The 26,091-nt window shown below is 36.9% G+C and overlaps 1 protein-coding gene across 1 annotated transcript; it reads left to right on the forward strand.

Moving 5' to 3' along the window:
- The first annotated feature begins 20,181 nt into the window (after nt 1-20,181).
- On the forward strand, nt 20,182-20,673 carry LOC138871947 (uncharacterized). The gene has a single exon (XM_070149876.1). The coding sequence runs from the start codon at nt 20,182-20,184 to the stop codon at nt 20,671-20,673; it is 492 nt and encodes a 163-aa protein (XP_070005977.1).
- The last annotated feature ends 5,418 nt before the right edge of the window (nt 20,674-26,091 follow it).

Genomic DNA, 26,091 nt, shown 5'->3' on the forward strand with positions numbered 1-26,091 from the left:
ATATAGGCACTGGAAGCCTTGAAGGGATAAATATTATCTTAGTATGGCTCCGATCTCTAGTAGAAAGATAATGCTAGGCAACTCGAAGAGCCAGTGAATGAAGCGAAGGGGAGCTAAAAACAAAATAATATCTTGTTGAAGTTTTCAGAATAATGTGATAGAGATAATGTTAGCAAGAAATAAGAAGAGAGTTAATGAAGCATTAAGAGCAAGATGTGATACATGGATGACAACGGAAGATAAAAAAGATGGCAGTATAACAGAGTTTATAGTCAAGTGAAGGAAAATGCGAGAGGATACAGGCCTTGAGACAATAAAAGAATATAGGCCATAAAGTCATAACCTCATTTCAAGAAATAAGTTTGTGACTCCAACTTGATTACCAAAAGGAAAAGTTAGACCCCAAAGTAATAGAAATCAATATGGAATGGTGAGCAAGATAAACTAAACATGAATTAGTGACTGAGTGATTTGATAATGGTCGGCATCATGAGAATTTTAGATTGTGTTCTATCAATAATAGAATGGACAACCTATGAAGATTCATGAGAAATTCAGAGAATGGTCATTCAGGAAGACGCTTCCCTAAAGCGAGCAACATTAAGCTTAAGGAACTGTATGTACCAGTTACACTAAGTGTCACCCTCAAGAGTAAGGAATTTTGTTATCCTTTGTATAGAAGGATTACCGCTAGGCGATTAAAGGTCATCGATGATGTGAAAAGACGCCATACTCTTAGTACTTTCCTAAAGGGGGGAATATGGAGTGATGTGGCATTAAGTCGGAATTAAGTAGTTGTAGTAACTATGGAATAATAAAGGAAGAATGTGATAAGACTGAGAAAGGGATAAGATTGCACTTATCTAAATCCTACAGGTATGTTGTATTTGCAGAACATTATGTAAGTACGATGTCAAGGAAAGAAAGCAAGGTTCCAACCCGGGATGTATTTGATAAATAAGGAACCAATGCGAGAGGCAAGTTAAGACAAAAGGAATAACCCAATAAAGATTACTCGAAATATTGATATGAGAATGGACAACGAGTAGTTAGTAGTTGATTCAGGAAGAGCCCAGTTATGTTTAGGCAAGAGGATAAAGACAAATCAACCGATCAATTCAAAATAAACATAGTGAACCCCAACATGGGCAGTTCAGTCTCACAGATATGACATCGGAACCCTTGGGAAATATTCGTATAGGAGTTGGGATAGCTAAAGATATCGTATGAGTATTACGGAAATAAAAAAGAGTGCCACTGGGAAGATAGTCAAAATATCATGTTCAAAACAACCCTACAAGAACAAGGGAATGGAAGTAAGTAACCACGGATAATTATAGTTGAGGAGGGATATCAAAAAGTTCGTCGAGTATATGATGTAATAAGCTAGAAGCTTTACAAGAGTCAGAGGGTTCTCCCTAAAGTACAACAACGAAAGACTAGCTAAAAAATAAGGAAGAAAGCTTCAACCTAACCAGAGTGACCTAAGGAAGAAATGGCCTTGTAACAAGAGTCTCACTACAACATTGATTGCACTCCATAAGAAAGTGGCACCTACCGTGGCTAATGAACGGGAAGTAAATCAAAATTACTATTCGAGATCATATGAGTTGCACGAAAATTCTGGCATGTGTGGGAAAAAGGATAAGCCAAGTATGAACGCAACAAAGTGGTAGAACTTGCAATTAAAGAAATTTGATAAGGAACGAAAGAAATTATTCGATCAATGATCCGGAAGATAATTATGTTATGAATGCACTTAAGAGTTTTGAGTTTTATACATGCAGCATATATGTTGACAATCATACAGACATGGTAGACTCCGGTATAAGTTAAAATAAAGAATTGGGCCCAGGGCACAGACAAAGGATTGAATTGTTAGATGATAGCATCACGGATATTCCATAGTGTCCATGAAAGGCTAAAGTAATAACTAATACCAGGAGCAGCAAATCGGAAGATAGCTTAAGCCTACATAAAGGTTGGTCAGAGGGAAGAGGAAAATAAAGAGTTACATCAACTAAGTAAATCGGGAGTCTGATTATTAGACCCAGAAAATTATAGACCTCATGATTGAGAACATTGCATGATCACTCTTAAATATCAGAGGTATAAGAGAGATAGTATAATAGCCATATTCTATAAGTGCATCAGAAGAACACCAGCCTCATAAAAAGTCAGTATAAAGCTCTCATCGGATTATGTATACGCTAGAGGTGCAAGTATTATAATAAAGCTTCAAGTTATGGATGTGAATTATACCTATGTGGAAAGAAAGTTCATGAAAGGGATATAAGATATGATGCAAAATTTTAAGGTAAGTAAGGTAGAGGTGAACAACATATGCGATACTCAAATGTAGGAGGTTATGAATAGTGCATCCTTCGAATAGAAGGCTAGAAGTGGGGGGATTCAGTATCCAAGGATGATAGCAGCGTCGTCAGTGGCATGTCCTCCAGCCTATGGTTTCTAGGTATTGAGGAGGCTAATTAAGAGAGTAAAGAAGAGTTAGAGGTGATGTGATGTCTCGCTTGAGGTTCCAGAATGACATAAGGAAATCTATGATGCAAGCAAGTTGAAGGAAGGTTGCGAGTAGTATAAATAGACATATGTAGGACGCAAGCTAAGGTATGGTAAAGCAACAAGGTTAAGGAAGACAGGAATAAGGACAAAAAAGCACGAGTGAGAAGGTGAAGAGAAACAGATAAGTTCTCGGGATTAAGCCCATGAAAATAAGAGAGCTGATGATTTCTCCAAGTTATAAAAAGCTTAGTATAGCTTGAATGAACTAAAAGGAGTTACTCATAGTAATTAGCATTTAAAAGAGATGGAATTCTACCCTGATAGTAGAATAAGGGTGTAATTATGGTAGGTAAAGGACGATGTTTGGGCCTTCAATTGAGTAATGATTTGAAGAAAGGGATTCATTAATTGTACAGAATTAATTTACCCATTTAAGGTGAATCACATTGGGATACTATGAAATACGGTTATGGAAGTATAGTATCTCCCCCAAGTGGGTCAAGAAAATCACTTCAAATGTTCCTCAATGTAATGAGATGAGATTTGGCCGTCATTCTTAAGATGAACAGTAATGAGATAACATTAAAGGACTTGGATTTATATATATGGGATAGGCAACGAAAGAACTGGGAGTTGGTAGCAGACCTCAGTAAGGATAAATCGAGGTAAGAGTTATGGTATAGTATGACCTACCTGGGTGCAGTAAAGTCATACAGATGGATAAACGAAATAAGGTATAGCAATATTCGTGAGTTTAACAAAGTAACGAACGAAGAACTTTAGTATACCCATAGGTGCTTATTGGGACCTCTTATCAAGCTTTGCATATGTAAAAAAAAAAGTGAAGCCTAGAAATTGGCTACAAGCTTGAGGAAAAAGGGAGAAAAGTCGCATAGATGCATTTACAAGATCAGAGTTGTACAGGCTGCATAATAGAAGATAGAAACAGTTACGAGATTGGAAGGATTTTTACCACAAGTCATACTTTGAGAAAGAGGCCTAAAGGGGTAAATGTCCTGACCTTTGAATTTATTCACAGAGCAGTTTCCTAGATGTTAAGGAGAGTACTAAAATATTCAAAAGACATAAGTGATGTAAATAATAAGTGCATCAGTCAACATTAGAGGACGAATGTTCCAAAGGGGGGAATGATGTTACACCCCATATGTTCGTACATTGAAGTACGCATAAGTAAATTGATATACGATCGAAAATTAGATGTTATGTTCCGCATTTTCATACGTTGAAGCTTCATCATAAGTTAATCGACGTAAATTCGAGAATGAGATTTATTTTGGGATTATAAGCATTATGCTATTTCAAACAAGTAATAAGTAAATTCGTGAAGGTGAGAGGGTACGCGAATCGAAAAAATGAATTTCGTCAAAGTTTGTCATTTTGGAATAAAATATAGTCGAGCTAAAATACCCGATATTTATGGACTAGTGTCATACAAGGTACTATATGACCATGATACTACGGTGTATAAAATGTGCTAAAAGTAAGTAGTATTTTAAGTAATTTGAGATAATTCTTAATTAAGTGGAGAAAAATAATTTTTGGGCTGCCACATGGCATTAAGCCAAGCCAAGTGGCATAAATATGCATGATGAGTCAAAAGGCTTAAGTTGCCACATAAGGGTCTTTTGGATAACCACCTTGGTTGATGTGTTATTTGGGGAATGTGAATTAAAGAAGATCGGTCACGTTACCAAATACTTTCCCTAGTAATATCATTACAAATTAAAGAAGTAGTGATAATCTTGTGCTACTTCATTTGGGAAGCAAGCTAAAGAACATGGCCTTATTCACCATCTCACATTCGGTCATTGTTTCACATATTTTGATTGCTTTAGTTTGTTTCACCAATCCGTGCTTCAGCTTTAGAGCTAAACATTTCAATTTGACCACCTCTGCCACTCACTAGTCGTCTACTGGAGCTACTTGGTATGGCAACCCCGATAGTGCTGGTAGCGACGCAACGCTGGATACTTCTAATGGAGGAATTCTTAACAAATGAATTCATATGAATTTCACAATGCTAGAGGAGTGTGAGACGCAATTCGGAGGGAGTACAATACAATCTTTCTCAGGAATATTATACAGATTTTTCCCTACTTTGATCTACCGTTATGTGTTCTTCGCAAAAGACGTATGTTAAAAGAATTGTCATGAGAATAGGTCCAGGTATGTTAAGTCTATCCCTTCTTTCGTTTTTTGCATGATCTATATGATACAAACGAAATGAGAAAATGCACAACTTTCATAAATTACTCTATTCGTAGAAATGCTAGAGATGTGTATATTCCTATTTTCCCATGTGTCATATTTGATGGGTTTTCACTGTCTTTGCCTTCTATTTCTTATGTTTTAATGATCTAACAAACTTGTTGTCAAGAACCAGATAGAGAACCTGACCCACCTGGTATACATTTCAAATTAACAATGTCCAGTCTGATCTCCAGCAAATGAGTGAACATCCACAAGGAAGAACATAACAGGGACCTGGTCCCTTATGGTTCTCCGACAAAAGTACAAGTCAACTATACAGCTGGAACGTAACAACAGAAAGTGACTGTCCGAAACACAACTGTTACAATGAGGAAAACAATAGTGACCTGGTCCCTTAGGGTTCTCTGACAGAAGTGCAAGTCAACTATACAGCTGGAACGCAACTGCAGAAAGTGACTGACCGCAACTGTACATGTGACAGTGCAGCAGATAGTGCAGCAGTCACTTCTAATTGGGAAGAAGCGTGTACCAAGAATTGACATCACCATTGTGATGTCTTTTGTGGTATAACAACCTGGTGCAAGGCACAACATATTCACTTGTGCATTTAGTGATATTCTCTCAAGCATTAAAGCGTTTATCCGACATTGAAGTCACTGGTGTGTCAAGAATAAGAAGACAACTCCACTAAAGGATCAGCTTCACAATGAGTCTATCTGTATCCGCAGTTAAGTTGTAATCTAGCTATTTGTTCTTCATTGTAACTCCTATCTTACTTTCATAGAATCTATGTTTTAGGAAACCCAAAATCCGTAAACTTTCTGAGTTTATGTTGTGACTAGGTTTAGTCATAAGTTTAAAGTCCTTGTAACTAGGAGTTACAAAGTGGCTTATGGTAAGAGTATCACAAGTTAATTAAGTTGAAGTCTTTGTAATAGAGTTATTACAAAGTGGCTTGTAATAGTGAGATTACAAGTTAGTGAAGTTGAAAGCCTACAAGTGTAGGTCATGGTTTTTGTCCCCCTGTGTGAGATTTTCCACGTAAAAATCCCTTATCTCTTTTACTTACTGCTTCATAAGTATTCTCAGTAGAAACTCATAAAGTATCAGGTGCTCTATAGTTTGGTGGACTCATATATCTGTTCATAGGTCTCAAAAATATGTAAGTTGGTAAAATTTATTTCATGATATTAATCAGAGGCATACTGGCCTTATCACGTACCGAGAGATTTTATTGACGTATTTCATATGCATTTCATAAATTTATATATGCAAATTGACCTATGACCAGATGACATATGCGTATATATATGTATATATATGTATATGGGATATGGGAAAGGTTATGACGTTATATACGCACCACTACCTAATCAGCTGGTATATATTGATGATTTTTTCCACAGTGGACGAGATGATATGATGGGATTCCCTTAGAGGCCTGATGATGTTATGAAATATGTACCTATGGATGACATGACATTCATACGTATATGCATGACACTATAATTATTTCATGATTTGCAAAGTTATCCAGATTTACAGGTTGAGTCATTTACTCTATATTTCTTCCATGTCTGTTATGTACTTATTTATGTGTCTTACATACTCAGTACATCATTCGTACTGACGTCCCTTTTGCTTGGGGACACTGCGTTTCATGCCCGCAGGTCCCCATAGATAGGTTGAGAGCCCTCCAAGTCGGCTATAAGCTCAGCGAAAGATGTTGGTATGCTCTTTTCGCTACAGAGTTGCTTGTTTGGTTAGTACGATTTAGACGTATATTGTTTGGTATGGCGGGACGATATCCCGGCCTTTATGAAAATTATGTATTCTTAAAGGCTTGTAGATAGATTTCATGTACATAAAAGATTGTATGGTCATATCGGCCTATGTTCATTGTACGAGTGATTTTTGGCCTTATAGGCCCGTTTGTCATATGTATAAGTCAGTATATAAGTTTGGGTCATTTTAGGTCGAGTGTTCCCTCATATTTTATTCTTATTACCTCATACGGACCATTTACCCATGTTTATGTAATAAGAAAGATACATTACATTGGTATTCGGTTGAGTAAGGCACCGGGTGCCCATCACGGCCCATCGGTTTGGGTCGTGACAATTCGGACACTTAAATGGTTCGCATTAGTAAGCATGGGATAGGCTGGGTGAACCTCGCATTTGCGGACACTATACTTTCGCAATTGCGAAGGATGTGGTCGCAATTGCAATCATTGGATACTGGGTACTGCTTCGCTTTTGCATAGTGTTTGGTCGCAGTTGAGAGGGCTCTGGGTTCGCATTTGCAAAACAAATGTCGCATTTGCGATGGTCGCAATTTCAAACGAGACACGGCATCCGCAGCTGGGTAAAAGAGGAAAAAACACAATTTAGCTCATTTCTCACAATCTATCAATCCTAAACACACTATAGGCGATTTTCCTAGAGGCTTTTCTTTTTAAATTCATTGATAAGTGACTTTAATCCATTTCTTTTCAATTAATCATTACATTTCATGAGATTTCAACATCAAATTTAGGATTCTCATGGTAGAAATTAGGAATTTGGGTAGATTTGGAAATTTTTGCAAAATTGAGATTTAGACCTCGAATTGGTGTCGGATTTCGAACAAATCATATAACTGGGCTCGGGGATGAATGAGTAATTGGATTTTAGTCTGAATCTCGATTATGACCAAACGGACCCGGGGTTGACTTTTTAAAAAATGATCTAAATTAAATCTCTTTAATTTTTAGGTAGTTGCTAAAGCTTATTTTGAATCATTTAATCAACAAAAAGGCTAGATTTGGTTGGTTTGGAGGCTTCTTCAAAAGGCAAGGTCGTGGTTGGTTGATTGCTTGAGTTGCAGAGTGAGGTAAGTGTTGGGTCCAACCTTGATTTGAGGAAATTAAAGACCCTTGAACTATATGTTATGTGAAATACGTGTGTGATAGAGCATATGTGAGGTGACGGGTGTATATACGCCGTCAAAATAATTGTTTCCATGATTTTTCTCGTATTTCATATCTTATTTCATGCATTAACTGTTACTTGCTTTAGTTGCTTTCTATGCTGTAATTTGTTATTTGTCATTAATTATTCTATATTGAATTATTTGTCCTTTCTAGACTCTGTGGTTAATTTCTACTTACCGCAATTGTCTTACTTGCACACCTTAATTGTCGCCTACTTGACTTGTCTTGTTGTTTGTAGTTTTTGGAGAAATCCTTTGATTAGTATGTGGTTCCTTTATTACTTTGCTTTCATATTCTTCAATTGTAGAGATTCTTGTAGTTGAACTATTGGATTTAAAATTGTTTATGGATCGGGTTGCACGCCGCAACAATTATGATATGGTGGAATAAGGGAGTATTTTGATATTGATTATGATGATATGGTGGGATCAGTTACGCGCCGCAATGGTTGTGTACGTAATACTTGTTATTAATAAATCATGATCTGGCAAAATAAGGGAGGATTATGATACTGTTTCTGATGATATGGTGGGATTGGGTTGCGCGTCTCAACGAATTTTATATGTGATTTTTGATTTTGATAAATGATGTTATGGTGGAATAAGGGAAGATTATGTTTGTACGTGGTATCAGGTTGTGCGCCGCAACGGGTTATGTATGTTGAATTTGTTGTTGTTACTGTGTTGGTTTCTAGCTTTGTTATATGAAATTATGAGATCGATTATTGTAGGTTCTCTGATTGCGAGGATTGATCTTATTTTCATAAATCAATTTCATTTATTGTTGCTCCTTCCTTGTTGTTATTATTGTTACTGTGTATAGGTTATTGTAAGTGACCTACCTTATTGGATTAATTGTAGGGGTTAAGGTACTAGAGTTAGTCCCCACGGTTATAAAGTTATAACCTAAAACTACTCTTTGAAGTTTAGTGAAATTTAAGGAAAATCCTAGTGGTAGGTCATGGTTGTTACTCCCTTGAATACGGAGGGTTTCACTTAAAAAATCTCTGTGTTGATTATTTTTCTGTAATTATTTTTACTTGTATCTGTTTGAATAGTTGAAAGAACCATGTTCTTTGAAAACATGAAAATCTGGTACGACATAATTCAACCCTCTTTCTTGTGTCTAGGTGTAGTCTAAAATAATAATTAGTATTAGAGCGGTTTCTTTGATAAGAAGTTAACACCTTGAAAGGATCTACAATGGTTGCACCACCAAATGCTCAAGAAGGACAATCAACCGTCATGCCACTATTGTTTAATCGGAAATACTATGGATGGTAGAAGGAAAAGAGGCGTAATTTCTTGAAAGGAGAAGACATGAAACTTTGGGATATCATTGAGAAGGGACCAAAGATTCCCATGATGTTTGATGACAAGGGTGTGCCCACTGGACCAAAGCCAAGAGAAAAATATTCAGAAGAAGATGTTAAAATAGTTCAAAAGAATGCCAAAGCTGAGAAGATTCTGATTTGTGGAATTGGTCCGGATGAATATAACAGAACCTCTACTTGCAGAGATACAAAGTGTTATACCCCAGGTTTTCGTGCGTGAAAGTATGCCATAAGTAAAATGATGAAAGTATGAAAATGAGATATTATATTTCGCATTTTCGTATATTAAAGCGTCGTCGTACGATAAAGCTTCATCGTAAGATTAATCGACGCAAATTCGGGAATGAGTTTTATTTTGGGATTATAAGTAATACGCTATTTATATCAAGCGATAAATAAGTGTTATGAAGGATAAAGAGGTACACAAATTAAAAAAAAAAAGAGTTTCGTTGAAAGTGGCCAATTTGGGATAAAATACGGGTCGGGCGATAATATCTGATAATTATAAACTAGTACCATGTAAGGTGCCATATGACCACGGTATTGTAATATATATATAGTATACATGAAGTAATTTGTGATAATTTTTAAATTTTGCGGGTAATTGGTTAATTACCGGGTAACCGGACATTACCCGGTTACCTAATAAGTGGAAGATAAAATCCCTTCTCCCAAGAAAAATGTGGCAGAAAGGCCATTACTTAAGCATGAGCCATATTAATTTGTATATAGGTGGCAGTAACATAAGCCAACTATTGTCAAAATTAGACTTAATATCATTTTAGTCTTGGGGTTAAAAAAGACATTTTTGTCTTTGACATCCATTATTAAAAGTCATTTTGGTCTTTTAGGTTCAAATAGAAAACGCTAAAGCTAGCTTCAGTCAGGGAATAATTCATCCATCAATTCAATTTTAGCCAATATTTTAATTTCAAAGAGCTATAAATTCTGTTTCTGAAATTCGAGAGCTTCGAAGCAGAATTTCGCCCATATTTGGCAAAAGTAGATTCGTTCAAATAATTTCGGGAACAGGTATGTTAAGGCTATCCCTTCTTTCTTTTGACATGATCCATACGACACGATTGGAACGTGCAAATGCACAAATTATATGAATGACTCTATTCATAGAAGTATTAGAGATATCTGTGTTCTTGAATTTTCGTGTGTTATAATATCTTATCATCTGTTCATGGGTCTCAGAAAAAAAACGAAAGTTGAAAAGAGTTTACTTTATGATATTACTTAGAGGCAAAATGGTCTTATGACATTCCGAATGATTTTATTGACGTACTTTTTATGCATTGCATTCATGTGCTTTGACCCATGACCAGATGGCGTTATATATGCGTATATATGTAAATATATGTATATGGGATATGGGAAAAGGTTACGGCATTATATACGCACCACCACCTAATCAGCTGGTATTTGATGATGATGTTGCCCACAATGGCTGAAATATGATTCAAATAGCGTTATATATGTGTATATATGTGTGTATATAAATGGCGTTATATATGCATATATATGTATGTATTCAAACAGCGTTATATACGCGTATATATGTATGTATAGATATGTATATGGGATATGGGAAAGGTTATGGCGTTATATACGCACCACCACCTGATCAGCTGGTATACGATGATGATTTTGCCCACAGTGGCCGATATGATATGATGGGATGCCCTCAGAGGCTGATAATGTTATGAAACATGTACCTATGCACAACATGACATTCATACGCACATGCATGACGCTAAAAGTAATTTTTGATTTACAAAGTTATTCAGACTTGCAGGTTGAGTCATGTACTCTATATTTCTTCCATGTCTCTAATGTACTTACTTATATGCCTTACATACTCGGTACATTATTCGTACTGACGTCTCTTTTACCGGGGGATGCTGCGTTTCATGCCCGCAGGTCCCGATAGATAGGTCGAGAGCCCTCCAAGTAGGCTATCAGCTCAGCGGAAGATGTTGGTGCGCTCCATTTGCTTCTGAGTTACTTGTTTGGTTAGTATAATTTAGACGTGTATTGTGTGATATGGCGGGACTCTATCCTGACCTCTATAACATTTATGTATTCTTAGAGGCTTGTAGATATATGTCGTATACATAAAAGATTGTACAACCTTGTCGGCCTATGTTTGAGTTTATAAATAATTATGTTGGCCTACTAGGATCGTATGTCACGTGTATATAATGATGTAATTAGAAAGATACGTTACGTTGGTACTCGGTTGAGTAAGGTACCGGGTACCGGTCGCGGCCCATCAGTTCGGGTCGTGACACAAAGCCTATGTGGGATACTTTGCATATGCTCATGAAGGTACCTCTCAAGTGAAAAAGTCAATGATTTATATGTTACTAGACAATATGAATTTTTCAAGATGAAAGAGGGGAAAACTATCATGTAGATGCATACTAGGCTCGCATCAGCCATCAATGAACTAATAATTATTGGAGAAGTTATTCCTCGTAACAAAATTGTAAGAAAAATTCTGAGCATATTTCTCCCTTCGTGGGACAACAAGGTTAATGCAATTACTGAAGCAAGAAACTTGAATACTATGACCCTTAATGACCTCATTAGAAACTTGGAAACTTATGAGTTAAAGCTCCATCAGGATCACCTTAATCGACAAACTGCTAAACTCATAAGGCCAAGCACTTGGTGCTTAAGACCACTCAAAAATATGTTATTGAAGAAGATAATATGGCATGGCTCACTATATGTTTCCAGCAAGAAAAAAGGAAAGGTAGATTCTTGAAAAAAGATAGTTCATCTAAATCCAAAGCCGTGGGGAAGAATAACAACAACACGTGTTGAAAGAAAGATCAGTTCATTAAAGACTACCCCTTATGGGAACTTGAGTGAAGGAAGAACAATCCTAACAAGGGAAACCAACAGAAGAGAGACCAGATTCCTAAACGAAGAATGATAAATAAGGCAATGGACAAAACTGTAAAACGAGCACTAGCTGCCATGCAATCATCCTCAACTAATGAGTCTAATGATAATTATGATGTAAGTGAAGATGAACATCAATCATTGATGGCCACGGATGATAGTGATTCGGACTTTGATGCTGATGAGGAAGAAGAACCTGAGTTAAGCTTTCAAGATATCGAAGATAAAATCTATACCTACTCTAAAAAGAAATTGATTTTCTTGTTAGGTGTTTTGATTGATGCATACCTACAAATTTCTGAATAAAAGGAACAGTTAATTAATGACTATGCATGACTTAGGTTTGAACACAAAGATTTGAAAATAAGTAGAGAAAATATTAAAGTCTTTGTAGTTGATCTCAATGACCAGATTCTTTTGTTAGAAGTTGAAAAGGTTGCCTTAAAAACTGAGAAAAATAAATTGCTCAATGCTCCAAATAAAGGTAAGGACCTAGCCACTAATATACAGGAGAAAATAGAGAGTGAACTAAAGAAGCTAATAAAAAACTTCTAGTTGAATCTGAAAAGGCTAGGATACTTCAAGAAAATCTGGATAAGGCCAAGTTTAAATTGGGAAAAAACTTAAAGTGGACCATGTCTTCCCAAACAATGTTCAAAATGTATGAAAACCACAACAGTAACAAAAGGGGTCTAGGACATACTAAGGCTACGATTCCATACAATCAACATATTAAGTATGTCGACATTTCTGACAATCGTTTTTGCACTCACTAAGGAAATAATTGACACTTCAAAGAAACATGCCTATCTAGAGTCCAAATAGGCCTAAAAAATTTGCATATATTACTCAAATAATAAACTACTAGGGTAGACTAAGTAGAATGTTATTCATACTTTTACTCAAATAAAAAAACTCTAGCTTGTCCGGGTTCCTAAAGCTAACCCTTGAATATTTTTCCAGGCTAAGGTGAGAGGAAGTATGTAACGATCCGCTGGTTATTTTGTGTGTTTGAGACTCGTTTCTCCATTTGATGCTCCACGTATGTGTAATTATTGTTGTGTGACTTGCGGGGATGGTTGGTTTTGCTTTCGGGAGGTTTTTGAATTGAATTGAAATACTTTATTCGTAGTTTGGAAGCTTAAGTTGGATTAGTTGACAAAAATTTGACTTTTATATAAATGGTCTCATATTTGTATTTTGTTGGTTCCAATAAGTTTATATGCTGATTTTGGACTTGGGAGAATGCCCGAATGTAGATTTGGAGGTCCCTAGGTTAATTTGGCTCATTTTGCTGAAAGTTGACAAGTAAAAGGTTTAGAAATTTCCTAAGTTTGACTGTTAGCTGACTTTGTGGTTTAAAATTTGTGTGCAAAGTCCCAAAACCACAATCTGAATCCGGTATTTGATTCAGTAAACTTTTATGGGAACTGTTTCTCCTAAATTTGTGTGCAAAGTTGTGGTCAAACTTTTATGAGTTGGTTTTATGGGAACCAGACGTTTGGTCGTAATTTTAGAAGTTCTTGAGTTTCATTGTAATTGTGATGCATTTTGGTATTTGATTCGTGGTTTCAGACATTATTTTGGGATTTTAAGCTTGCAAGAGAGTTTGTATGAGGTTTCTTGACTTGTATGGATGTGTAGTATGGATCCCCGAAGGCTCGGGTGAGTTTCAAACGTATTTCTGACTATTTTTGGTTGAGGTCCAGTTTTGCTGGTGCTGCAGGTCTCGCAAATGTGAGAAACAGTTCAATTCGAGGGGTCCTGGTAGCAATTGCGAAAATGGACAGGGGTTGGCAGTGCAAAGCCATCCTCGCAATTGTGAAGGAAGCCTGGGCCTAGGCAGATCGCATTTGCGATCATTCTGTCGCATTTGTGACTTTGTGTTATGGCAAGGGGACTTCTCCTTTGATATGGTATTGGCCATAATTGTGACTTCTCTCTTGCTGACCAGGCATTGCACTTGCGGGCCAAAGGTTTCAATTGCGAACCCGATGTCGTAAATGCAAAATCAGCACCTCTTTATAGCTGGTTAGTTTGGGAATTAGCCTTATTTTGAGCACTATACTTGGTGGAAAGCGATTTTTGGAGGATATTTTCAACTTAAATATTAGGTAAGTGATTTTCACTCAATTTTGATAATATAACTGGATTTCCTATGACTCTTACACCTAAATAATTGAATTTGAAAGGAGTTTTTGAAAAATTTTGCCATGTTTTGAAAAATAAAAAATTAGGGATTTGAGAGTCGATTTGGACCCCGTTTTGAAAACTAATCATAATTGGACTCATGGGATTATGAGTAGTCGAGATTTACCCCTCGACTCAAGTTTGACCGGACGAGCCTAAGGTTGACTTTTTTGACTTTTCGGAAATTGGGGAATGATTAGGACTTTATTGTTTGGAACTAATTTCTTTAGCATTGTTTTATATCATTGAGTTGTTTTTTGCTAGCTTTGATCTGGACGGAGGTGAATTTTAGAGAAAAAATATTTTTGGAGTATTGAATTGGCTTGTTTGAAATAAGTATTTTGCTAATCTTGTGTAAAGGAATACCTATTAGGTTTGGCCTTAATTGCCTATTTGTGTTATGTGAAAAGCGATGTGTACACGAGGGTGACGAGCGTGTACACATACGTATGTGTGGCTTATGACCGGATTAGAGTTTAGGCTGTTAATATGCCTTGATTTGGGGTTATTTTTTATATGAAACATGCTTAAACCACTTTGTGACTACATGATATTTGACTTAGCCATAGTCATGCTTTATTGGTTGAACACCCCTCCACACTTTTATGTTATTTGTCATGTCCTTGTGAACTTTGATTGCAAGCTTATATCTTGATGAAATGTTGGTGTTATTTTTTAATGTTATTATGACACATATCGACATGTTGAGCGGATTGATTGGGGATGTCAGCACGAGGTGTTTGCCATGTGATTGTGTCTATTGTAGTATACTGTCACGACCCAAACCGAAGGGGCCACGACGAGCACCCGATGCCTTACTCAACCGAGTACCAACATAATACATCTTTCTTATCATACTATCATAGGTAAATGATCCAGAAAACCCATCATGAGATAACAAGAATAAAACATCCGGGAATACTCAACATATGATGACCCAACATGAAATACAAACTTATATATGTGACATACGGGCCTATAAGGCCGACATGACCATTTGTAAACTCAAAATATAGGCCGAGAAGGCCATACAAGTATCTATACACCTGACATCTATCTACAAGCCTCTAAGGGTACATAAAATCATAAAGGTCGGGATAGGACCACGCCATACCAATCAATACATATCCAAAGCATACTGACCAAATAGGCAACTTCGGAGCAAGTGGAGTGCACCAACACCTTCCGCTGAGATGATAGCCTACTCGGAGGACTATCAACCTATAAATCGGGACATGCGAGCATGAAACGCGGCATCCCTAGAAAAAAAGGGACGTCAGTACGAATAAAGTACCGAGTATGTAAGGCAGAAAAATACAAACAAGAACAGTAATGTAAAGAGAAATAGAGGAGATACAACCTGTAACATCTGAGTGCCTCTGGGGGCTACTGACATGAAATGCATAATACATATATATACATAAACTTTTAAAAATATACGCCTCTGTGGGCATCATCATCATCATATCGTATCCGGCCTCAAAGAGGACTCGGTGAAAATGTACTAGGCCATCATAAGACTCGGTAGAATCGTACTCGGCCATGTGGAACTCGGTAAACCCAACTGATCAGTGGTTGCACAATAGGTGTCGTACCCGGCCGACTATAGCGCATCTTAGTAGAGTAAAATATATACATATATAATGCATGCTAGACCCATGGAATCACGTTCTAAGGCTTTCGGAGTGATATAAGATCGTCGCACCCTCGATTAACATTATTGACATCCATACCATCAATATGAACCTCAATATGATTCTAGGATCATACATACTTTCTTAGAATAACTTTATAAGGAAAGAATAATACGGGCAGCCTTAGTTTCTAGGAGTAGATCTGTTATGAAATACTGTATCGTTTATGTTCATTTCATTTTAGATCATGCAAAAAGAAAGAAAGAAGTGCCTTAACATACCTTTTATATCTTCTATCCAATCTTCAAGCAAGATCAATATGATCTTCTTACGTCTACAATTAGTAAACCGACTTCGTCGTCATCATATAAGCGTTATAACTCTCATATTTGGAAACCAATATTCTACAAGAAAATAGGCAACACCTCCCCTATTTGTACTACATCCCATATGTTACCAAAAGTCACCAAACAGCCCAAGCAACAACAATATAATTCACAATAAGCTCTCCGATTTGTTCAACAACCATTTTGAGCGGCAAACTCGATTTACGATTAACAAAATATGATTTTAATCCAATTACTTTTCCATGAATCTGCCTACAACAGATGTAACATCATACTTATGCTTACCGTATCATTTTTAAACCAAAACATCGTAAGAATAATCTTCAATTATAGTCCACACACCTAGCACCTTAATCTTTATCGCCAACATCTTATTTTTCATGTTATCTTCTTCAATCCACTGAATTAGCACATAGATAAGCTTAACATCAACAGCCACAAAGTAATAAAACTATTTCTAATAATTTCGAGCAACAACAAACCATATATATAGCCTCAATACAGCCCACAACAAAGATAACAATTCCTTATGCCATGTCAATTACTATCTTGTAAATTTTTACTCAAAAAACTCAACCAACACATGATTGACCTTATGCACAACCAAGAACATGGTTTAATTACCTTAGCCAGTAGATACAACTTGAAATCCTCAGCTGGTGTAGCTCACAACAACCCTCAATCACACCACAATACTATAGGAGTTGTATACTTTTCTTGAATCAACTTTTGTGTTCATGTTGGTGTGTAAGCACTTGTATTTCGCCTTGAAACTCTATTATAAATGAAGGAGTTACTGATTATTAGCTTAATCATAAAGAACAACACGATATATGAGGTTACTTACCTTTGAAGAACCCTCTAAAACAGCCACAAGATGAAGGACTATGATCTAGCAAGCACCACCAGATTTATAGCGTTGGATTCGTGTTTTTATCTTAGGTTTTCACCCTAGAATCATGGAGGAACCCTTGGAGAGCATTTATGAGGGTTTATTAACTATTTTGGATGAGAAAAATAAGTTAAAACGACATATAAATGACTTAAATACAAGCTGCAGTTTAAACCGACTTTGTGGGTCCCATAGGAGCTGCTTGCGCAGTCTCACAAAAATGCGAATATCTCTCTAGTCCGATGCTATATCGATGAACGGTTTAATGATTTAAAACTAGACTCATTGATCTTCAATTTAATATGTATATAATCCCTTGATTCAAAGTTTATTGGGAGAAAAGTGCAGCTACATTTGACCTAAATTTCAGCACATTATGAATGCAACTTGCGATGACTTTTGCCAACTTTTGTTCCACAACTCGCTTGACTTAATAACATAACATACGACTATAATACGAATACAATAACTCATAACATAACCTTTTCATCATGTTAATCACCATAGTCTCACCCCAAAAGTATATGTTATGACATTTCAAACTTGTTGACTTTCGACGAAACTTATTTTCTTCAATTCATTTAGCGTCTAAGCTTTCCAACCCTTTTGGTACTTGTTATTCATGATCTTAAAAGATTTGTAACCTCTAAGATAATATAATGAACTTACGTTATGTGCTTTCAAAAATGATCTCATTTCTGAGCTTGCATCAATTGGCTTACGACGTACTCTCACATGCGAAAACATGGGATGTAACATGTACGTGTGGTGAAAAAAGAGTGGAATTTTTGGTTTCCCACATGGAAAAATAAGGGTGGCGATATGCGCATGTGCTGAAGGGAGGTATTTCATTGTTATGTGTGCATGCAACGAAATAAGGGTGGCTTATTGGTGATGTTATGTGATGACCCATGGATATGTATCTTGATGTTGATTATGTGTTGAATTGAGGTTGATATTTTGATCACATACATGTCTCTGAAAATTTGTTTGCATTTATTTATGAGTTGTTTGTTGAATTTGATATGCTATCACATGCCCCGTTTCTTTTGATGATTTGTTGAATGAGATGGGTTTTTCAACACTGAGTTGCCATTACATGCTTTATAAGAATGTTGTTACTACTTTCCCTTATTTATTCTGTTGCCAATTATTGATATATTATACATGTTATTGACTAGTGAGTATTTCATGACTTGAACCTCGTCACTACTTCACCGAGATTAGTCTTTATACTTACTGGGTAACGACTATGGTGTACTCATACTATGGTTCTGCACATTCTTTGTGTAGATCCATGTACTTATGATCGAGCGGGTCTCTAGAGAGGTGTTCTTGAGCTTATTGGAGACTTCAAGGTATCCTTATTGTTTCATTCACATGCCTCAGAGTCACCTTTTTTTACTTTATTTCTACTATTTATGCATCTCAAATAGTATTGTACGCTTCGAAGACTTGATATGTATTCGATTTAGAGATTATGACTCAGTACTACCTGGTTTTGGGAAGTTGATTGTTGCATCCACATTTGGCGGTCCTATCATTTTTCGCAGTTTTCGTTAATTTGAAGTTGTTATATTTTACTTTTTATTATTATTGTGATAGGCTTACCTAGTTTTAGAGATTAGGTGTCATCATGACCCCTATGGTGCGATTTAGGTCATGACATGTTAGTATCAGAGACCTATGTTTATAAGTTCTAGGAGTCACGAGCAAGTCTAATAGAGTCTTGGTGATCGGCATGAAGATGTATGTACTTATCTTTGAGAGGACACCATTCTCTTAGGAAACTTCACTTTCTTTTATTTTGTATCGTGTGAATTTGACTATTCCTGACTTTCCATTCGCAGGCCTCGGAGTCACCCTCTTAACTTTATTTTTATTTTTTATGTATCTCAAATGGTATTGTATGTTTCGAGACATTATATGTGTTCCATTTAGAGCTTATGACTCAGTACTACCGGGTTTTGGAAAGTTGATTATTGTATCCACATTTGGCGGTAAAATCATTTTTCACAGTTTTTGTTAATTTCAAGTTATTATATTTTGCTTGTCATTATTTTTGTGATAAGCTTTGTTGGCCCAAGTAAAGGTGAAGTTTTGAAGATTGACAAAGGAACTCAGACATGGACCAGGTCCATCTTGTGAAGCACAGTTGTGATAAACCCAAACATGTAAGATGCACGTAAAGGCGATAAACCTAACTTATCAGAAGTAATATCTCTTGATCATGATCGAAAAGGTTGCATATTGGATAAGGAGAAAGACTCCTTACATAAAGAGAACACAGTTTAGGAAAAGAATAGAGTTAGAGTATGAGATCAACTAGAACTCTTCCACCATGGAAGAGTAGCATCTGTATCCTAGTAAATCTCTAATTGATAACTCCTTAAATATCAGTGTTGTTCTCTTTTACAGGTAATGCACATAAGCAGAAGTTAAACATGAATTCAAAGCAAAATAGCAAGGCAATTTTGCAAGCAATTTATGTATGATTCAAGCGTGCAATCCTGAAGCTACTTGAACTAGATAGAAGAACGAGTTCCAAGTGTCTATCTTTTATTCTAGTTCAATTGTAGTATGTGATTTTACATTGTACCTTTAAGCTTTTATTGAAGCAATTGTATTAGGTACTTAGAGTTTTCATGTTAGAGTTAACTTGAAGTTGTTGCAATAGTTGAGGCTGTGTGGCACAACAGGATTAAATTTAATCCTAGGTTTACAAAAGAGTTTTTGTAGATGCAGTTTTTGGCTCAGTAATTTTAATGGAGAGTTTGGGAAAATACTACTAGAACGTAGGTCATGGTTTTTTCACCTTTTGAGCCAGGTGTTTTCCACGTAAAATCTCTGTGTTCTTTATTTTCTGTATTTATTATTCCGCAACGTAGTAGTTGGAACACATAGAAGAACCAAAGCCTTCTATAATCAAGTTAAGCTAAAATTGGGTACCACACAAATCACCCCCACCTCTTGTATGGTATTGAAGTGTAAACCATCAATTGGTATCAGAGCGGGTTATCCTTAAAGATGCTAACACCTTAGGAACAGATCAAGATGAGTGCACCACCTGGAAATTGGGAAGGCAATCCACTACTAGGCCTCCACTCTTTAATGGCCAGTACTATTCTTGGTGGAAGAACATGATGAGAGAGCACATCATAGGACAAGACTATGAACTCTGGAACATTGTTACTGATGGTCCTCTGGCTATTATAAAGAAGAATGCTGAAGGAGTGGACATGCCAAAGATGAGATCTGACTGTACTGCTGAAGATTTGAAGAAATGGGAAAAGAATGCCAAGGCCAAGAAATGGCTTGTGTGTAGACTAGGTCCAGACGAGCACAACATGATTCAAAGTTGTACCATTGCTAAGGAGATCTGGGACACTCTACAAGTGGCCCATGAAGGAACTCCTCAAGTAAAGAGATCAAGAGGAACGCTGCTATATTCTCAATATGAGAATTTCACCATGAAGGAAGGAGAAACCATCCAAGAGATGTACATAAGGTTCACAATACTAACAAATGAACTTAAGTCTCTTGGAAGAATTATCCTTGAAGAAGACAATGTTGAGAAAATCTTGACAAGGGTCTTGCCAGTAACTTGGGAAAGCAAAATCACGGCTATTTAGAAATCAAAGAACATTGCTACGCTTAAGTTGGATGAGCTGATTGGAAATGTCACTGCCTATGAATCGAGATGGCAAACTATGAAGATGGGTGATCCCAAGAAGGAAAGAAGCCTGGCTCTCAGAATAGCTGAAGGAGTAGACTTAGAGGATGATGAAATGGCTATGATCACAAGCGATTTTAAGAAGTACCTAATGAGAGGAAAGGGTTCTTCAAGAGGTGTAACCTTCAACAAACCGAGGGCTCCTAAAAATCAGACCAACGAGGGCTGCTACAAATGTGGTAAGACTGACCACATGATCAAGAATTGTCCTCAATAGGAAATTGAATGGAAGAAGGAAAGGGTTGAACGAAGAAACGGGAAGAAGGAACAGGTTCAATCCAAGAAGAACAAAGGATCGACAAAGGCTATGGTAGCTACTTGGGGAGAAAGCTCAGATGAGGATTCATAAGATGAAACTAGAGATGAACAAGCACTTATGGTCATTGGAGAATTAGACGACGAACAAGAGGCATGTGTGATTCATCTCAAAGACAAGATTAAATTTTTGTCTAAAGAAAGGCTATCTGAACTATTGCTAGACTTCATTGATGAGTCTGAGGTCATAAACAATGAGAAGCAACAACTGTCTAGGAGATGTGTGATCCTAAAACCCAAGTACAAAAATCTGGAATTTAGGGCTAGTGAAAGTGATAGTAAAAATACTGAGTTGAAGAACCAGGTTCTTGAAGTTGACACCATTGTCTTAGAACTTAAGTCTGAAAATCTAAAACTGAAATTAGGAACATGTAAGAAGAAAGCTGATCAAACACATCACAACTTAGAAGAAAATCTAGGAAAAATGAAGGATGAGTTGTACAAGAAAGATGGGCAGATAAGAGTCCTAAAAGAAGATCTAGGTAGGGTGAAGCATGAACTAGACAGAACTTGCAAATAGAATAAGTCCTCTGATGGACTATCCTGGCTACAAGAGCACCACAGTAGCAATAAGAGAGGACTTGACTATGGGACCCCAGCACCTAAGTGGGATCCCAAAAGCAAGTACATCACACTTCCTGAGAACAAAATCTGCACACACACTATGGCAAGATTGGTCATCACACAAGTGAATGTAATGCAAAAGAAAAGGCTAGTCAAAAGAACAAAACCTTTGTTCAAGAGAAAAATAGGCTGCCTGGATGGGCTAAAAAGAATTTAATTCACCCTTTTGCCTATAGAAAGGGACCCAAACTAGTTTGGGTTCCTAAGACTAACCCCTGATTTCGTTTTGTAGGTCCAAGTGAAGGAAAGCAGCCAAATATGATACATGGATAGTGGCTGCTCAAAGCATATGACTGGAAGTAAGAACCAGTTCCTTTCACATGAGGACCTAAAATGAGGCAATGTCTCCTTTAGAAATGGGAAGAAAGGTGAGATCATTGGGATTGGAAAGATAGGTAAGATAGACTCACATTCCATTGAGAATGTCTGCTTGATAGATGGCTTGAAATATAGCCTAATCAGTGTATCACAACTGTGTGACAGATGTAACCTGGTAGCATTCACCTCTACTAAATGTTTTGTAATTAATCTTACCACTGACAAGATTGTTTTGTAGGGAAAAAAGGTTAACAATATTTACATTGTAAATTTGTCCACTCTTACAGAAAATGAACTCAGTTGATTGAGTGTGTTGGACAATGATCCCCTCCTGTGGCACAAAAGACTTGGTCATGCAAGTCTAAATCAACTCAACAAATTAGTCTCCAAAGACCTGGTGATGGGGTTACCTGACATTAAGTTCAAGGAAGACACTTGTGCAAGGGGGAAGCAGGTATGATCCTCTTTTAAAAGCAAGAAAGTGGTAAGCACGACCAAGACAATGGAACTGGTTCATACTATCTCTGTGGTCTAATGAGAACATTGAGAAGATGTGGCAAAAAATATGTGATAGTACTTGTTGATGATTACTCTAGGTTTACTTAGGTATTATTTTTAACATCTAAGGATGAAACATTTGACATGTTTACTGCCTTTGTTAGAAAACTCAGAAACAACTAGGTAATCAACTCGCATCAATTAGGTCTGATCATGGAAGAGAATTTGAAAATGCTAAGTTTGTTGAATTTTGTGATGAGCATGGTATAGATCATAATTTCTCTACCCCTAGGACTCCTCAACAAAATGGAGTAGTTGAAATAAAGAATAGGACTCTTGAAGATATGGCTAGGACTATGCTTCTTTCTAGTAAACTGCCATATAGCTTTTGGGCAAAGGCTGTAAATACTACATGTTACATCAATAATAGGTGCATGACTAGACCTCTAGTTGAGAAGACTCCTTATGAGTTACTTAAAGAGAGAAAACCAAATATATCCCATCTTAGGGCATTTGGATGCAAGTTCTTTGTGCACAATATGGTAAAGACTCTCTAGGCAAGTTTGATCTCAGAAGTGATGAGGGAGTATTCTTAGGATATTCTTCACATGGCAAAGCCTATAAGGTGTACAAGAATAGAACTTTGTGTGTAGAAGAAAGTGTAAATTTAGTTTTTGATGAAACTAACATTCTTTCTGAGAGACAGACACATGAAGATGAAGCTATTGGGCTAGTAAAAGAGTTGAGTGAAGTCACAACTCAAGCTAAAACTGCATTAGAAGAAGGAACAGGTTCTTCCATCTAGGGCAACCTGACAGGGGGAACTAAACAAAGGAGAACCGAAACCAATCCCCTGATGGAACATGTCCATGGGCCTGTTCCTCAGCAACAGAACATGGGAGAAACATCAAACGAAAACCAATTGGTTGTGAAACCTTACAAGTATAAAAGTTCTCATCCCATTGAGAACATAATTATTGATCTAACCTCTGGAGTTAAAACTAAATCACAATTAAAAAATCTGTGTGCTTTTGATGCTTTTTTATCTCTTATTGAACCTAAAAATATTACTGAGGCTTTGCAGAATGCAAATTGGGTAAATGCAATGCAAGATGAACTCAATCAGTTTGAAAGAAGTCAAGTTTGGCATCTGGTTCTATGACCCTAGGACAGATTAGTAATTGACACTAAAAGGGTCTTTACAAGGAACAAGGCAAGGTTGATGGTTCAAGGTTACAACCGGGAGAAAGGCATAGACTATGATGAGACCTTTGCTCCAGTTGCAAGATTGGAAACAATAAGACTCCTGATAGCCTTTGCAACACACATGGAATTTACTCTTCATCAGATGGATGTCAAAAGTGCCTTCCTAAAGGAAGAAGTGTTTGTCAAACAACCTCCAGGGATTGAGAGAAAGGAGTGTCCAGAACATGTGTGTATATGGTAAAATCGGAGGGTCCAATTTTCCATCGTTATGATGCCTCGAAGTCTCGAAATCACCGTCGAGTTTTATCCCTCGAGGGCCATCGATGCTCGACTTCGGGACAGTATGAGGCCGATGTTTACAGGAAGAAAATGGGGAGTTCCGAAGGCATGAAGCTAGAGATGACAAAGGCTGATAGGAAAATGCTTTAACTGATAATTACAAGACTAGATTTATGCTTTGTTGTTCAATTATTGAGCTAGCTCATGCAACTACTCAAAAGATCTCATCTAGAAGTTGCAATGAGGCCAACCATACATCAAAGGATCTCATTATTTATGAGTATTACAGAGGAAAGAAAACGCATGCACTCTTACAGTATATTGTGATTCATATTGGACAGCTTACCAAAAACTAGAAGATCAATTATAGAATATGTAATGAAGTTAATAGGCTCTTTGGTGTTTGTACACGGTAAAATCGGAGGGTCTAATTTTTCGTCGTTACGACGCCTCGTAAACACGTCTCGAAGGCTCGAGACCACGGTCGAGTTTTATCCCTTGAGAGCCATCGACGCTGGACCTCGGAGCAGTACAGACCGACGGTTACAGAGAGAAAGTTGGGAGTTCCCAAGGCGCATAAATAAGGCTGACAAAGTCTAGTGGTCTAGTTTAAAAATGAATCAGGCATTAACTAGCTGTACCATCTCCATATCTTTGTAATTAATGCATTTGTACTATGTTAGGATTCCCTCTCATATATAAAGGGGATCCTTGTCATTTTGTAGACACATGTTGCTCAATACTAAATACACAAGAACATTCTCTTTGCTCTCTAACATATTTTCTTGATCTCATTACTTGTATTTATTGCTTACATTTATTGTGTTCTATCCATTGTTCTTCAGTTATTGCTTATTATTGATCATTAAGAGTCATCATTTTAGCTCTCATAACTGTTAGTCCTCCCACGGTTGCCTTTAAGACGAACCCCAGAATCGACCTTGAGGCCTCCTATACAACAGCTCAAGGCCCCGACGTCCAGCCGCTCGATTAGATTATCACATCGCCTCTAAGCTTTTATTTTGATTTCTAGTCTTTTACTTAGCACTCATTGCCTAACAATTAGCCTAAAAATAGATCATGTATTTTTAGAACTACAAAATCAAATTTAATTGTTATTACCATTTTAACGGTAAACAGTTTAGCGCCCACCGTGGGGCTAAAAATAATAGTGCTTATGAATGTAACTTGTGATGACCTTTGCCAACTCTTGTTCCACAACTTGTTTGCCTTCAAAATGTAGAAAATGATTATCATACGAATAAAATAACTCATATAATAACCTCCTTATCATGTTAAGAACCCTAGTCTCACCCCAAAGTACATGTTATAACATTCCAAACTTGTCGACTTTTGACGAAACTTATTTTCTTCAATTGGTTTAGCTTCTAAGATTTCCAACCCTCTTGGTACTCGTTATTCATGATCTTAAATATTTGTAACCTCCAAGGTAACATGATTAACTTACTTTATTTTCTTCCAAATATAATCTCATTTCCGAGCTTACATCAATGACTTACGACGTACTCTCACGTATGAAAACTTGGGGTGTAACATCATTCCCCCCTTTGGAACATTCGTCCTCGAATGTTGACTGATGCGCTTATCAGTTTCATAAACTATGGCTCTTACGAATACTTTAATGCTCATCTTTCCATCTAAGCAACTGTTTTGTGAATAAATCCAAATGTTTGGGCATTCCCGCCTTTTAGGCCTCTTTGTCACGCCATGACATGTGGTCGAAATTCTTCCAACATCGTAACATTTGCTACCTTATGTCATGTAGTATGTATGACTGTGTCCTTGTATGAGTGCCTAGAGACTCGTATTCTCTTTTTCCTCCATCTTTTAGCCAATCTCTAAGCCTCACTTTATGAACATATACAGAATTATGACAAGCTGTCCCTCTAGGCATCTATAGGTGTACTGATGTCTTTCGCTTGGTACTTTATCGAACTTAAGACTATTTCTATCTCTTGTTTCATAGCCTTGTATATCTATCCTTATGGATTTACTACATCTAGGTAGGTTATACTATACCATAAAACTTACTTCGGTTTATTATTACCGAGGTTTG

This window comes from Nicotiana sylvestris, chromosome 1 (assembly GCF_000393655.2).
Source record: "Nicotiana sylvestris chromosome 1, ASM39365v2, whole genome shotgun sequence".
Taxonomy (NCBI): domain Eukaryota; kingdom Viridiplantae; phylum Streptophyta; class Magnoliopsida; order Solanales; family Solanaceae; genus Nicotiana; species Nicotiana sylvestris.